Genomic DNA, 17,541 nt, shown 5'->3' with positions numbered 1-17,541 from the left:
ACCTTGCGCTTGCCAGGCAGGCGCTTTTGCCGCTGAGCTAAATCCCCAGCCCCACATTCCTCTTTAAAACCTTCTTCAGGGGCTGGAGAAATAGCTCAGCGGCACAGTGCCTGCCTGGCAAGCACGAGGTCATGAGTTCGATTCCTAGTACTGGAAAATAAATAGATAAAACCTTCTTGAAAGACTGTACTCTGTTAATGTACTCTTTCTCCTTTCTGGTCTCCTTTTCCTATTCCCTAAATGTTAGTGTCTCTAAGGTTTCTGTCTAGAGAAACATGTTGCCTATACTGTTTACCTAGGTGAGTTGATCACTCTCAATATATCTCTGGCAAAAACAGATATACAGTCAGTTCCTTAGTAGATATTTACATGTAGCTGTGTATCCCACATCCTGTAGCCCAAGCTGTGAACATGTCATCTTCTCTCATTCTCAGATCTTGTGTCCTTTCTATGTTCTCTGTTTTGGTTGGTGGAACCACTCAGCCATATCCTATGTCCAGTCACCATGAGAGATTTTTCCTTCCAATATTTCCCAAACCTATCCTTTCCATCTTAACTACATGCCTACCACCGATTCATCCTCTTCTATCCCTACTACCTACTTCCCTGTCAGTGTATTATAAAATTGTGTCACCAGTTTCCTAATTGTTTCTTCTGTCTTTAAGGTTTTTTTCCCCTAAAATCCTTTCTTTACAGAACTGTGGGAGACTCTGACCATGTCAGTAGAACCTTTCAGTGGCTCTCCAAGGTTCCTAAATAAGGCATGCATATCCTTTTGTGATCCAGCTCCTGACCCTCCTACAGCTCAACCTGAACTCTCTTACTCATATTTCAGTTTGGCAGCCTTAAGTGGGTAACACCTCATAAACACAACTGTTTCTCATTTTTGTGCCTTTCCTCGTATTCCCTGCTTGAAATACCTCTACCCATTCTTGATTAACTCCTTTGTAAGATTTACATTTGGGTACAATTTAAGATGGTTTCTTGGGTCATCCCACCTCCCAAACAATGTTATTATTAATAATAATAACCTATATATTGGTCTGTCCATGTAATTAGCACGTTAGCTGTAGTTATGTTTAAGTGAGTATCTTTCCCTTTATACTTAAGATCTTGGATTTAAAAAATTAGGTCTTCAGCAGGGTGTCAATGTACTACTTGTCATATCTGATCACAATCCCTTCATTGTCCAAAGAGGAAATTGAGACCTAGATTATGATTTCATTAAATGATTAATTCAAAATGAAAGCTTGATTTTTGAAAAATTGGATTAGGAAGGCATTTATTTGTAAACATATACTATTGAAGCTGTGGTGTTCTCTAGAACTGTGAAAAATAAATTTCTGTTGTTTATAAATTAATCTATGGATTTTGTCAAAGTAACAGAGCTGGACTAAGATAATGTAGTCAGAAGCATTAGCTCAGGCATTGTCATTCAAGTGAAATATAATCAGATTAGCAAATAATATCTATAGAACATTTTGTGAGATAATGAAGAACTTGATTTTCTCCAACCAAATGGAGCAAATTTCTAACATTTTGAAACACCATAATCAAATATAAGATATTTTAAAATTATTCTCTTGAGAAATGCTTATTCATTTTAAGTCATAGTATTTATTCTTTCTTTAGAATTACTGACTACTGTCTTAATTTTCCATATTCTTGCCAAGATTGAGTTCTACTTTTAATATTTTACGAATTTTTTTCTACTACTCTGTAAATACTTGAAGATAACTTCCCACTTTCGTACCTGTTCATCTCTCTCCTGTTGTTTATTTTCTTCCTAATTATCACCAAAACTCTGTTTCTTCAACTGCGTTGCGGACACCGGGCCAGGTACTGTTTTTGTTATTACACAGAAGAGACACTATGGTTTGAAGTTTTCCTGCTGGCCTAGTGCAAGATGTTTATGCAAAGTGTCAATGGAAACAATTATTTTAACAAGATGACACAGCCTGTTTTGCTTAGAAATGTCCTAATTTCCTGTTTAGGTTATCCAAAGGTCAGGTAGGGATTTCTTTTTACATTCCCATAGTGCAGATTCACATACAATCATTGTAGGATTTAGGATCACAAGCCACTTAAGTTCAGTGGCTACATTTAGCTTCCCAAGAAGATAAGTCCTTCCTCTGCTATTTTTATTTAGTTTGTCTTTGGTACTGTACTGTTCTAACCTGTATTAAGTGTGTTGACATATAGCTGCTTCTTAAGTGAGGTGCTTCTTAAAGTCTATCTATTGCTCATTGTGAAGTTCATGTGGATACTTTCATTAACCAGAATGTTGCAGTGTTGTTACTGTTACCTTGTCACAGAAATCTGTTATTAAGTAAGCATTCAGGCAAGCATGAAGCCCTAAAATAAGCCTTGCCTACAAGCTGTGAACTCCTACATTAGTGAATCAACTTCAGTGTAGTTTGATGACTTCCCCCCATATTTAATTATGCCTTCAGGCTATGGAAAGACCACATTTATCTGTTGAAACAGACGAAGCAGCAAGTGTTCTGACACGTTTATAGAGCAAATTATTATACCTGACAAAAGGTAATTACATACACAATCAAGTCTGGAAGTAAATGGATAATTAGGGGTTAATAAATAAGTGCTTTTTACATTCAAGAAAAGTAAACTAAATATATATTTTTAAATTGTTTAAGATTATGAAATCTATTATAAGATTTGAAAGAAAAAATAACAGGGAATGCAAGCCTGTTTAATACTAGTATTCACCAAAATACTATAATATTCCAACTCTTTGACAGAGACTATAAAGATCTTTATTTTCCTCCTCATTATCATGCTAAGTATGGTAGTTTGGTGAACTTTTCATTTCTTCTGGAATCCAGTGCAAATGTTAAGAGTTTATACTTTATACCCTAGGAACACAAAACTGACACTTTATCTCTATAAAGCATACTAAATGAGATGTAAGTCTGAAATTCAGTTCAAAAATGAGATCTTACATGTTATAGCACAAGTGAGTTGCTAGTCTGAAATTCAGTTCACCACTCTGCCAAAGATTTCCTTTTTTCTACGTCTTTTTAATACAAGGTCTCACTATGCAGTTCTGGCTGGCATTGAGCTCACTTTGTAACCCAGACTAGTCTTAAACTTGCACCGATCCTCCTGCCTCAGCCTCATGAGTGCTGGGATTAGAGGCATGCGCCACCACGCCCAGCTTTGCCAAAGATTTCTTGAAAGAGCTAGAACTAAAGCCCCTACTTTTACCCCACTGTGTGCAAAAGTGTCATAGAAATTTATCACCTTTGTCTTCCTGGAGCAGTGGGAATTTAGTGGTTTTGGTTAGTTTCATTACTCTAAATGGCCCATGTTAGGGGCTGGGGATTTAGCTCAGTGGCAAAGCGCCTGCCTGGCAAGCGCAAGGTCGTGAGTTCAGTTCCCGGTACCGGAGAAAAACAAACAAAAAAAAATGGCCCATGTTCTATTTTAAGGACTACAAGGGCTAACCAGACCCTCAGCTGTTGGGAGAAACAACAGGGAATAAAGAAAAACAGAGACAATTTTCAAGGTACAGGAAGGACTGGGAGGAGACCTGTTTCTAGTGGACTAACTGGATGACCTCTGAGGTTGACCCAGTTTTATTAGCCAGCAAGAAGTTCAGGGGGAGGGGTAGCATGAGTTTCATGGAACAGGAACTCTAGAGAACAGGTAGATAAGAAATAAGTTATTGAGGAGCCAGTTTTTTTCTATACCCAGCTGACTATATTTTGACAACTGTCCTCAGCAGATGCTATCTTGCTTCAGGAATGCTGGGTTATCAGCATTCTGCCTATAGCAAAAAGGCATGCGGCCTTCCTCAGATGCTTCCCTGTTCCTGAGCCAAGATAACACTGACCTAGAGACTGTGAGACCCAAGTTCAGTAACCTGGTCCCCAGTAAAAGAAGGGACTGACAGGATGCCTCTGGTGTCTGAAGTTTAGTTTTGTTTTTTTTTTTTTCCCAAAGCCAGAGCCAGGAAATTATAAAAATTATTTGACTTATTAGAATTTTAGATTAAAACTTATAAACTAACTTCATTAAATGAACATTTAATGAATCCACTTTTTGGATTCTCCAGATTATGATGACCCCTATTTTAAATCACAACCATTATCTTGAGAAGGAGTGGAGAACTGTAACAGCTATACTATAAAGGAACGCATAAAACCCAGGCTAGCCTAGCTTGTATCATTCAAACACCTGCCATACCCTGTAGCATAAGCATGTTGAAATATAATTACTTTTAATGTACCAAGAGTTGAACCAGGGCTTTTGCACTAAGCCACACTCCAACGCTCTATACATACAATGTTCTTTAAAATTTTGGAATAGGATCACTAAGTTGCCAAGGCTGAGCTTGAACTCCTGCTTTAGGCTTCCAGAGTTCTGGGATTACAGGTATAAGCCACCACGCCTGGCTTGGGATTGTTTTTCACTGACTAGCACATATTGTCTTCCTTTGTTTCTTGAGTTCTTCCAAACTTAGTTCATACAAGAAGATCTTGTTTCTTCATAGCTTCAGTGAAGCAAAATGATTCATCAGAGAGAATTGAAAATCTAGTGAAACACGTCTCATCACAAGTATCAGGATTTTGTTTCTTTCGTATTGGAAGTCTTTGAGTGTCATTGGTGAAGTCATTATATAACCAGCTGTTATGTAAGTGTAACAGATAATGCAATGAATTTGAACAGAAAGTTAAATGTATGATGAGGGAATGTTTCTTTAACATGTTTGATGGCATTATCACTGGTTTACAAAAGGTAATCTTAAGAGCAATGCTTTCTTTTGGTTGTGAAATATTTTAGTATATTCTATAGCACAAATTAAGCCAATATACCAATGTGGCTTTCAGAGTAATATAAGATTACTAAAAATTCAGAGATGTCTTAATTGTTAATAATTTACAAGTATAATCAAGCCATGTTGTTCATATGTAAGAAATTAGTTCATTGTAGACATAAAATTGTGTGTCAAAAGGTAGCATATGTGGTTCATCTCCGCATTTAGTTGGTGCTTACTATGTGCCAGGTCCTAGACCAAATGTGAAGATAGTGATATTAAGCAAAGTACGACAACAGCTTTGAGGTACTTAAAGAGTAGAAGAGCAGAGAAGAAAAAGACTCTTCAACTGTTGGGATATTGAAAAAAAAAAAAAAAAACAAGGGCTGGAATAACCATGAATCACCTAAGAGGAATTAGTGATACTTGATTATTACACTAAAAGGCAAATACTAATTAATTAAGTAATTCTCAGTGCTGGGCATTGAAAAGCCTTTGCATGAGCCACATCTTCAGCCCTTTTTTAATTTTATTTTTTATTTTGAGACAGGGTCTCACTTAGTTGCTAAGTTGTTTAGGCTGTGCTTGAACTGAGATCCTCCTGCCTCTGCTTCCCAGAAAAAAGGAATTATTGTTTCTTTAATGGGGTGAGAAACTAACCTATGAAATATACTGATAGAGTATACTGTGAAAAATACTGTGATAGAGACATGTGGAAGTTACTATGAGGACACAAGGGAGGAACAGCTAACATGAATAAGGTGGTCTTAGGAGGCTTCCTGAAAAGAAAGGAGATTCCAGACCTAAGTTTTATGAAATAAGAAGCAGAAGGGAACTCCACACATAGGAGAAGAAAATGAGCTATGCCTTAAGGGTAATTATGGTTTGTTTGAGAATTTGAGTAGTTCTTTATTAAGAAGCTTGAATTATAAGACAGGAGGAGCCTAAAGGTTGGCCTGGATAAGGTGCAAAATACGTTTCTATGTGATATTACGGAAATTGAACTTTATTTTGTAAGGATTGAGAAGCCATCAAAGGGGTGTGTTTGTGTGTGTGTGTGTGTGTTGCTGGGAATTGAACCCAGGGTCTTGTGCAAGAGCTTGTGAAAAGCAAGAGCTCTACCACTGAGTTATATCCCCAGCCCTGCCTTTTTTTGTGGGTACTGGGAATTGAACTTAGGACCTTGCACTTGCCAGGCAGGCTCAGTTGCCACTGAGCTGTACCCCCGGCCCAAGACTTTATTGTTTATTTGGTACTTGTTTTGTGGTGTTCAGCTATCAACTGCTTTCAGGAAGTGAGTAATGTGATCAAACTTGTGTTTGGCTAAATGTCTCTGGCTCAGTGTGGAAGTTGGTGAACCCTCGGGTATCTGAAGAAAGAGGCAGAGGGCATAGGCAAGACCAAAAGCCCTAGAAGAAAGACTGTGAAGTCTGAACCAGTAATAGGGGTGGAAAGTAAAAAAAAAATTGAATTTAGTAAGTATTCATAAGGTTAAATTGGCACATTTGGACATACGTTAGATGCAGGAATTGTGAGAGAGATGAATCAAAGCAGAGTTAATCCAGACTTGTGATTTGAGTAAGTTCTACCCATGAATGACCTACCTTACAATATCAGGAAGCTGATTAAGTATTATGACTAAAGAACAAGCTCTGTGTGTGTGTGTGTGTGTGTGTGTGTGTGTGTGTGTGTGTATGTGTGTGTGTGTTACAAACCTCAATCACATTCAACTATTTGAAGTAAATTTACTAAATTATGCAGAAAAATTTTTGTATTAGATAATTAGAGGTGTAGTTTTTGCTTTTCAGAAATGGAAAATTTAAAAAACTTGAGAATTTAACATTTTTCTGGAATCATAAAGAACTTTCTGGAAACCTTAGTCATATATCTAATGTTACTTGGGTTTAAGTATATAAAAGTTTTAAACCTCTATTGCCAAAAAAGAATTGACTCAACTATTAAATATAAGGTTCTAATATTCTCATATTACTAATGGAAAGTCAGAAGATCCTGTTAAAAAATTTGTATAATAAAGTCTATTCCTACCCCAGAGAAATGAAAACGTATGTCCACAAAGAAACTTCTATATAAATCATTATAGCAGCCTTATTCATAGTAGCCAAAAATGAAGACAAATAAAAACCCTAGAATCTGTCAATTGATATTGGATAAACAGAATCTGGTATATGGGGGATATTATTCAGCAACAAACAAGGAATGAAGTACTGGTACATGCTATAATGTGGTGAACCTTGAAAACATGCTGAGTGAAACAAAAGACCGTATTATATGATTCCCATTTAGGGAGTGACTGCTAATGATATGGTGTGTTGGAGGGACTCTAAATTGAGATGCTTATAGAACTTGGTGAATATATGGAAAACCATTGATTTAGATCCCTTAAAGGATGAATTGTGAATTGGATGAATTGTGTGCTGCATTGCAAAACTGCTTTTATAAAACTAAAAAAAGTGATGTAACTTAAAGTTGTGAGGGAAAAATAGAGAATTGTGAGATAGCTACAGAAAATAGAAAGGTGGCAGAAATAAGGAAGCTCTCCTATGTAATAGTTGTAAAATAATAAATTCAATATTAGTAAAATAGGAATTAAACATAGTTATTTCTAGGAATGGCAAGAGTAGGGCAGTGAGTTGTATTGGCTTCATGTTGTATCCCACTTGATTACAATGTATTATTATGATAAAATTAATTTTAATAAACTAACCACATAAAACTCATACATAATATGTCTGTATGCCATTTTAGTCATGATATTGACCAAAAAAGTTAAATATAGGTGTATGTGTATAATCTGATTTTATAAATTCCATTACTGGCCTCTTTTTTCCAAATTCTAAACCCACCTTGTATTTGTTTAGAATTACCACATAGCTTAACATCAAAAATAACTTAAGAACATTTTATTTCTGCTGTGTGCAGTTCACCTGAACAAAATGAGGGCTGTAATGCTTTTATCAGCCTCTCCATTACAAAGTTCTCAAGCCTCACCCTTGATCTGCCCAGAGGGAGAGTGGGAAGACTGGCTGAGAGCACACTCGGCAGATGGGACATTTGAAGAGGGCAGGCCTGGTGGTGAACATGTATCGGAGAGCCAGAAGGCAGCATGAGGGCAATTAATGGTGGCAAGAAAAAGTATTTGAAGGCATTGCGTTGTTCTTATAGTTTTTAACCAAAGTCCTGGCTTCTACTTAAAATTCTCTTCTATGCTGCATATAGAATTTTCCCAAATGTGTTATTTTCATATAGCAGGGAAGGAAGGAAAAGTTAAGTGCTTTAAAAATCATATGGAGCTAATCATTTGATTTCACCATCTACTGAGGAAAAGGACTTACGTTTTCTTCCAGTGTGGCTAATTTAGTAAGGCCCATTTTTATTGAATTCCCAGTGGCTAATTACTTGAAGGACAAGTGTTTCTTCCTTAAATCTGTATTGGATTTAGGAGTTTGTTGTCTAAATCTTTGAAGCACTGTAGGAACACTTACTTCAGCTTTGTTTTTTGGAGGTAAAGGGAAAATGATCTCTTGGTTTACTTTTGGAATCTGCAAAGCAACCCTGAGATCCCAGGTGGATTTAGTGTTTGGAAAAGGGAACTTCGGGCGGGGAGCTAAGGTTGACCCTGAGCCCCCAGGTCACTGTTCACATTTACAAAAGCAGACCTGGTATCCCCAGTTGCTTTTCTCTTGAGGTTGGCTTAACTTTATTTATCTTCTGTCTTGGGTCACTGCCTCTGAGGTGCTTCAAAAGCAAAATCCAAAAGACCCAAAACAATGAAAGCTAAACCAGATTCAAGGAAAAAATGACCTGGCATCATGAGTTCATTTTTACAAAGAAAGAGCCACTTGGAGAGTTCCACAGAATGGTTTTAAGTCTGCCTAGATTCATTGTGTCATTTTCACAAAGTGATCTGAACAGGTCTGAGACCCCAGGTTTCTTGGGTGTAGAGTGGAAGCGAGTCTGTAGGATGGGAAACTGTCAGCAAGCTAAATGGGTTGACACAAATGAATTCCTCAGTGAATCAACTGTTTTGAGCATATAAATGGGACTACCCGTGCAACTATTTCTTTCCTTAAACTGAGCTTTTTGTTTGCACACAGGGAGCACTGATGAAGTGAAACATAACTCAAATATTGGCATAAATCTACTTTATGCTATCAAACTAGTTGTGAAGGGTATGTTTGAATCTCTGGTGAAAAGGATAGTCAGGATAGTAATTTTAGATAATCTTATAAATCATGATAAGATAGCCAGGATGTAGCTCAGTGGCACAAGCGCCTGCCTGGCAAGCACAAGGTCCTGAGTTCAATCCCTGGTACAAAAAGTAAATAAATAAATAAATAAAGACAAAATCTGTGATCAGTAGAGAAGCCAAGAGCAGATTTTAAATAGGAGGATGATTGTAATCCTGTAAATATCATAACTAAAGCAGCACAGTAAATCATGATGAGATAGAGTTGAGGCACATTATTTTGCTATTCATTTTTATATGATCCATACTTTACTTACCTCCCAAAAGGATTTAAGATGTAATTATTTTACTCGACTATTGGAATGGACCCATGTATAAAATTTAATACCAGTTTTCATTATCATGTGTGACTTTATCCTTTAATAAGTAACTATAAAATTGCTTTTGGATAATTGGAGATTTTTGTTCTGTTCATGTTTGCTGTGCATCTCTGAACTTTAGGTATATGTGTTAACCCATAAGTTTACCTATTGAGACTGTCTTACTGTTTACAAGACTTAAAGAGATTTTGTGTGATTAGTAGCAAATACATTATTTGTGCACTCCTATCTAAAGAAACCAAGGTTTTCTATAATTGAAATAGGCAAGGTTTTCTATAATTGAGGCTTTAATATTAAAAACACATTGTCCTTTGTGCAGCCTGATAAGTTGTGAGGGACAATCCCCAAGGCAATGACAGTGGTAAAGAGTGAAGCTAAGCAACAGTGGTTGTACCTGGTAGTACTTCAGTTTTCTCTTCCCTTTCAATCGCATTGCTCAGTCATACTCTTTTTAGGCTATCCCAGTCAAAGAGTAGGGGTTGTGTTTCTTGGTCAGAACAGGCATGCATAGCAACCAGTGGAAATGGGTTTAGTCCTTAAAAACCTAGCCTGATGTGGTGTCAGACGGGGCCAAGGAATAAAGTCTTGTATTCTTCATTTTGGGTATGGAGATTGAACCTAAGACCTCATATTTGCTAGATAAGTGCTGTACCACCAAGCTGTACCACCCCACCCCAATCTGCCCCTTAATTTTTTTTTTTTAATTTTGAAATAGGATCTCACTAAGTTGCCCAGGCTGGCCTTAAACTTGTGGTCTTCCTGTGATTTTAGACTCCCAAGCAGCTGAGATTACAGATGTGTGCCATCTGAAGTTTTGCTTTAGTGTTACACAATTCAGTTCAACTGTATTTTAAAAGTGAAAAATAAGGATGTTAAAATTGTTATTGTTACAGATGAAGGGCATTGGTAAATCATTCAAAAATATTGGTGGTACTTTCTCTAGGAAGATTGTTTAACTCAGTGTTTAGACCCAGGCTTTAATACTATCATGAAGTACTCTACCCTTTTTATCAGTAACCCAATGGAGGTAAGTTACTGGACTGCAATCAGTTGTCAGTCTGCCTGCTAGCCAGCATATGCCAGAGTAGTCTTTAGAGCGCTCAGGTTTTGTGCTTGTTGAACTTAAAGAGCTCCTCAGTAAATTGGAGTAGTGGTCTGGCATCATCAGTCAGCTATTTCTTGAATACCTACTGATGGGTTTTACTGTGCTCAGCATACTTTGAGTTTGTCTATGAGATTTGTGAAATTATTTTTCTGTTTTCTGATTCCAGCAGTATTGTGGAGATGAAAAATCCCTATACACATGGAAATGAGAAATCAGAGTATGAAATCAGCACACTTGCTTACCCCATCTTTCCTCTTGTCCACATCCAGTATCGTTAAGGACATAGACACAGTGATAATGTGCTCAGCCATTAGATTCAAAGGCTGAGAGGAGTGGACAAGAAATCAGTGGTTTCTACATTACCCTGTATTAAGCTGATAGTAACTTCCTTGTGTGTTACTATAGTTTAAATTACTAGTATTTTACATGAATAGTTTTTCTTTTAAATATTTTATGTAAACATCAAAATACTGTTTCCTTAGTAACAATGTCCCCACTTAAAATATAATCCCCTTCAGGAAAGTGACGTTGCCTAGTTTCAATATTGTATTTTTAGTATATCATGTCTAGCACATTATACCTGAGCAAGCATTATTTGTTGAGTGACTAAATGAATTTTTTCTGGATCTTTACCCTTTTATCCACATTGGCAATACATTCTTTAATCTTTAATGTGCAGATTTCCACAGATGTCTATAGATTAACTACATATAAAATGTATTTTTATAAAATTTTGGTGCAGATGTGAAAGTATAAATTAGATTTGGGTACATGTGGGCAAGTAGGTTATACTTTGTGATTCCTATAATTTCTAGTAGTTTCCATATCAATATCTGCATAGAACAGATTTGCATATGATATCTGACCGTATGTGGAAATTATCAGCATAGTGTTTCTTTATCTAGGAAAATCTGTTTTGTGCTCTAGAAGAACCAGTTCTGTATTCACAGTTGGAGTTGGTGTAGGTTTTTAGTTTATTAAGCAGCCTCCTCCTTTCCCATTTGGGGGTAAATCAGCCTAAGAGAAAAAGGCCTTATTTACTGCTCCTTCTTCTATATCCTAGAGGTCACAGTGGTAATGCCATTTGAAAAGAGAGATTACAGCCAGTGTATTAAGTGGTTACTTTCTGCTGACTGTACATGGTCACATATATTTGTGCAAACACATACATACATCTGAAAGAGAAATCCTTCAAAATGAGGTTTTGCTGACTACTGTGTGAGGGGTATCATTATTGAAATATAATTATTTCTAACTATCACATTAATACATGTCCACTGGGTATTTTGACAATCCCACCATACAAATGACCATTCCTAAAATTTTTTCAAATTCGTTAAATCTTTTGGATGTTTTTTTATAGCGATGGTTTTTTATAATTAAGTAGCAACATTATCATGAACATTTCAGATAATTTAAAATTCTATATAAACATTAATTTTGGGTTTGTTTTTTTTTTTCCCTGGTACCGGGAATCAAACTCACGACCTCATGCTTGCCAGGCAAGTGCTGTGCCGCTGAGCTAAATCCCCAGTCACATAAACATTAATTTTAATAGCCACATGATATTCCTCATACAGTTATACCTCACTATGAGGATTAGGCTATTTTCAGTTTGTTGGTAACCAAATTACATTTTTAAGATTATTATCTTTGTACATAAATTTTTGTCTGCCTTTATTATTGTTTCCTGAAGTTACAGTCCTAGAAGTCTGATTACTCAGTCAAAGAGAATGGCCATTTTTATAAGGTTCTTAAACACACTTCAGAATCACATTCCAGAGAAGTTATATCAACTATACTCTTACCATTTGAATGCATGAAAGAACTTTCCCTCCTTGTGAAAGAAGAGGAAAATGTACTTTTAGCCAAAAACAACTCCTTTTCTTTTTCAGACCTTCTTTACATTGTCTCAGGACGGTTTTTACCAATGTTTTAACTTTTAGTATGGCCTAGAATGTTATCTGAACATAAATAGAGTAGTTTTTAGTAGTTAATATTTTTGTTATAGTGTTTTCCACTTTTTGCAAGAATCTGTTAATACAGTAGTTGTTAATTGGATGGGGAGTCCAACAAGTCCCTTACCTTCCTAAGGAAAAGCTAGCTTTTCTTTAGATGGCTTTAATCACCCTAAAAGTTTTATCCTTCTCAGAGTCACTGGATCAGTTTACATATCCTGTAAGTAAATACAAATGCTTCCTTCATTTAAAGCAACCAAGTAGACCCCTTACTTATAAAGCGAGTTAAAACAAAACAAGAATAATATAAAAACTAAAGGAAGTAGTAAGTAAAGCATTTAGCTTTTTGAAACAATTCAGAGGGGAATAGGAAGTTGGTTTTAAATGGTTTAAAAGGGATTAAGGTTTTAAAGTTGGATAAAGAGTTTTTTGCTTTGGTTTGGGCACAGCATTGCTTTTAAAAGATTACTTCCATATTTGACAGTGATTCTAACTGCAGTTTATAAACCAAATAGTCAATTTAAAGACGCTGTGGAAAATATGAGGGTTTCCTTTTTGTTGTTGTTTGCTTATACGAAATGATTACCTAGAGTTAATAAGGCTGAATCCTGAAGCCTTTGTTTCATAATGATACTGAATATCTATCACCAGCAGAAGAATCCACCAGAAGTTTTTTAATGCACTTAATTGAGATTATCTGAGCTTTTGGTTTATATTACTTTAGAAAAGTCTAAGTGTAAACAGCTTCTTTCAAGGTAAACATAGTTCTAAAAAGGTCTTTTAAACATCACCAACTCTTAGAGTACCAACTGAATAGTTAATAAATGTCTCCAAACATCAGTAAAAGTTATATAATTAATATAATTCTAGAGTGTTTTCATTATTTATAATTATTTGAAATGTGAAAAAGTATTTTATTGAAAAGCAGCTATTGACACTTTCAGTAATTTTAAAGTAAAAAGATAATACACACTATTTTAGCTATAAAATACAGTTAATAAGTGTTCTTAAATTTTCCTTATTCTGTTTGAGACGCATGTCATATTAAAATGGGCCGAGAAGAACATATATTTTATTTACGTTTGAATAAATAGGCAAAAGTTGATGTAACATTTCCCCCCATCTTCCTCAGCTCCTTGATCTGTTTATGGTTTGGGACTGGTCTACTTATCTAGCTGATTATGGACAGCCAGCTTCTAAGTACCTTCGAGTGAACCCAAACACAGCCCTTACTCTTTTGGAGAAGTGAGTATATTTTGAGAACATTTTTATATAACATTTTACCAGACTTGGATTCAGTAACAAATGAAAAACTAGAAATTTCCATGGAAAGAAATGTATAGATGGAGTTTAAAAGCTCAGTCCATTTTAATGACTTAAAAATAAGCCTTTCTTTCTTACCCTTTGGAACTGGTATAGTTACATAGGCAGTTGCTGTTTATACTGATGTGAACAAAACATTTTCCCTGTTGTATCCTGAATTGCAGTCTTAATTGGCCTTAGAAGTATCTTTACTGGAGTGCTGTGGATGTAGCACCTTAGTGACAGAGCACTTGATTGGCATGTGCCAGAAAAGAAAAAGAAAAATACGTTTGCTGAAGACATGTGTCAACTAGAAACTGGAGCTATTTAAAACAAAACAAAACAAAACACCCTATACTACAGGAAAGAAGATATTTTGTAAAATATGGCTAGGAATTGAGATATTTGGTGGTGCTATTTAAGTCATGGATTCTTGACAAGTAGAAAAATATGTGATTTGAAAAAATATAATATTTTGAAAACTCAAGTGTCAGGATTTAGTAGGGCATTTTTACCCAGCTAAACACAGTTTGAGATTTTTCTCTTCACTCAATCATATTTCAGGCATCACTGTTAAAATTTTTAGTTTTTAAATTAAAGTATATTTTCCACATTTCCAAATACCTGTGGTATATTTGATTTGAAAGAACATAAGGAATTGTTTAACAAACATAAAACTTTATTTTACAATGTCATGGAACCCTACTGAGGCAAAAGCATTGCTGTTTTAAAATTCTAATGCTATTTTTTCTTTCACTTTGTCTTGTTATTAATGTGATTTACAGAGTCTGTAAAGAATATTTTAACATATTTTATGGAATGATATTAGAAAATAGTATGTGAAAAGGTAGCACATTTTAGATTCATACACTAATGCAAAACTACCACTTTGTATAAAATGCAAATGAAGTTGCTAATTTTTGTATGATTTCTGTATCTGTGAGTTTCTTAGTATCTGTTTTCAATGAAGTATATTTTTTCAAGTGTGGAATTAGTGTGAGATCATTCAGAACATGCCAAGATATTTTACTTGTGACGGCCATATGTTTCTATTTCCTCCGCTGAGCTTCTTCATTGACATGTTTTTAGGATGAAGGATACTAGCAAAAAGAACAATATATTTGCTCAGTTCAGGAAGAATGATCGAGACAAGCAGAAGTTGATAGAGACAGTCGTGAAACAGCTGAGAAGTTTGGTGAATGGTATGTCCCAACACACATAGAGTTCACATCGCTTGTACTCAGTGACACCAGATCCCTGTGACTGAGCCCTGATGTCTAACCAGCATGGGTCATGATACAGTAATTTGTTTACAGAATTTAAAAGTGTAGCACTGAAAATACACTGATGAGGGCTTAAACAAGAAATCATAATAGATATCATTTGTATGGATTTTTAAATAATTGAATACTATTTTATATATGGAAAAATGTGACAATTTTCAATTTTAGGGGAAGAAGGCAAAACTGTAATATAAATCAAGTCAAAAATTGTATATAAAACCAATTGAAAATTCATTAGAAAAACTTAGGCCTCTACTTCTAAGTATTTTTTCTGTTTAAACTTGAAAGATGTGTGTATTTTTAAGTATATGGTTTTAGAATGCAATCATGTCTGATACAGGAGTATTTCACTGTCGTTTTCTGATTCAGCTTTTATTTTCACATCAATGTGATTTAGACAGACTAAAAATTTTAATTCTGCTCATTCTGAGGGGGAAATATACAAATCTTTAAGGCTCCTTGAAATCAAACCTAATCCAGTAAGAATGTAAATTATTTGTTCTACTTGGTGATTTAATTTAAACATTCTGAATATGAAGGAAATGTTTTGGATTTTCTAAGGGTGCAGTGTTGTTTCTGCTCTTCAAAGTTGGTGTATCTGACTATATTGCTTGTAGCTAACCCCAGTCTAGATTGGTTTGGTTTGGTTTGGTTCAAGTTAGGAAAGGACAAGTTAATGGGGACTAACCACTTCAGATGAGCTTGTACTGGAGTAGATGTGTTCTTCCTACACACAGAAATTACCATGGGACTCAGGTTATTTTCTTCAAACAACAGATCTCACTACCATATCCTCACTGTGGAAACAGACCACATCAACTGAAGTCTGGAGAATCTAAAAGAGATGTATGTTTTTCTTTGTGTAAGTTGAGGTGATCAAAATGACAATGTAAATCTTTAAATCTGATCTTTATTTTCTCATGCTGTATGTATGCTGAATACTCCGTTTGCATCATCAGGATTTATACCTTAAAAAACTATACCTGTTCTGTAAAACAAATGTTAAGAACTATGTTTACATCTCTTGATTTTGTGATGAAATATTAAAGATTGAGCGAGTTGTTGAAAATGCACTGCTATTTTGTCTATTCAGACCTTCCTGATTTAAAACTATTTCCTTCAGAAAATACATATTATTTCCTAAGCATTGAAATGAGAGTGGCACTAAGTCAGAACAAGAAGCATTTGTTTTTCATTCTAAAGTATTTCACATTTTAAAAACATTACACAAAAAACATGGTAATTCTTCAGACACAATAAAGTCTGGACTTTGGGAGACAACCAGCTCTAACACTCTTTGAAGACTTGGGAGGAGGCTGTCCCTTGCTTCCTTACCCGGCCTTCTAGGGTACTTGGGACTGCCGCCCCCCATGCACCATGGCCTCTGGGATTGGGAGTGCAGTCTTCACACCACCGGGATCAATCCCCTGTAGTTTTTCTTAACTTTTACCAATAATGTAAGCACCCAAGCCTGCAGTTGCCTCTCCCCACACCTCAGGTTGCACTGTAGTGACAAGGGAGCGGGAGACCTGAGGCATTTTGAGCTCTACAGAGGGACACAAAGCCCTAGACACAATCTTGGATACTCATGAAGTATCCCAGGGTGGATTCGGGAGGGGGAGAGAATTAACCCCTCCGACCTGGAAGGCTTCCGCGGATACGTGCTCCATAGAGGCTTTGGGCTTCTCTCTGAAGCTGTGGCAGGAATGAAACTACCATCTCTCGAAGGATTCCTGAAGTGTCAGATCAGAGAACCAGGGCCCCAGGGAGCTTTGGACATGACAACGGGGAGTGGACGATCCCGTTTCTCCGAAAGAGAAGGAGCAAAGGGGAGCGGCTCCAGCCCTTTAACCTTGAGGTGGTGAGGGGGAGGGCATGTAGAAGCCGGAGGGTGGAGATCCCAGAACAGCCAGTGGCTAGGGATGGGCCGGAGCAGAGCGCTGCTGCGGGGCTTAAGCACTGGGACTTCGCCCACTCCAGGAGTTTACCCACAGAAAGTTCTGGCTCGAAGCCACAGGCCCCGCCCGAGGATGCACGGCTCTGCCCCCCTGTCCAGGGACCACTCCCTACTCACAGCCCCTCAGCAGGGCGCGACTGCGACACTACCCACTGCCTCCAATCATAACCCTGAATGGAGTGCTTTAAATACGTCACGATGTGTGAACCGGGATCAGTCCGTAAGGAGGGACTATATAAATGTGTCTAGGGTAGGCTGAGAATGCGGTTAAGAGTGGAGAAGAGAAAGAGGTGGGGCTAGGGTCTGCTGCCCCTTGATCTCAGCCCTAGTCTGCGACGCCGGTGAGTCGCCCCTCGCTTTGCCCTTCCTCCGCGCCTCTAGCCTTGGATCTCCGATCTCTGAGTGGGAGTAACCTGCGGGTGCTGGGTGTGAAGGGCTGGGAACCGGGGGAATGTGCAGAGTGCTCAGGCCTTGTGGAAGGCACGTTCCCGAGGGCGCACTATGACTGCCGCCTTCCACTGCCAGTCTGTTTTAGAACGGAGGTCTTGTCTAAGCCTATTAATCTCAGG

General features: G+C 36.9%; 1 protein-coding gene across 1 annotated transcript in view; it reads left to right on the top strand.

Annotated features, from left to right (window-relative positions):
* The window catches only part of Exoc6 (exocyst complex component 6), a gene marked incomplete at its 5' end in the record, with an annotated part of 170,744 nt that extends 154,656 nt beyond the window's left edge, over nt 1-16,088 (top strand). The window contains 2 exon segments of the mRNA XM_013514880.1: nt 13,563-13,675; nt 14,822-16,088. Of these exon segments, the coding sequence (XP_013370334.1) occupies nt 13,563-13,675; nt 14,822-14,954 (246 nt within the window).
* Nucleotides 16,089-17,541: the final 1,453 nt, after the last annotated feature.

This window comes from Chinchilla lanigera, unplaced genomic scaffold (assembly GCF_000276665.1).
Source record: "Chinchilla lanigera isolate Chin_1 unplaced genomic scaffold, ChiLan1.0 scaffold00024, whole genome shotgun sequence".
NCBI classification, from domain to species: domain Eukaryota; kingdom Metazoa; phylum Chordata; class Mammalia; order Rodentia; family Chinchillidae; genus Chinchilla; species Chinchilla lanigera.
Note: the sequence above shows the minus strand (reverse complement) of the source record. Positions and strands in the feature narration are given on the sequence as shown.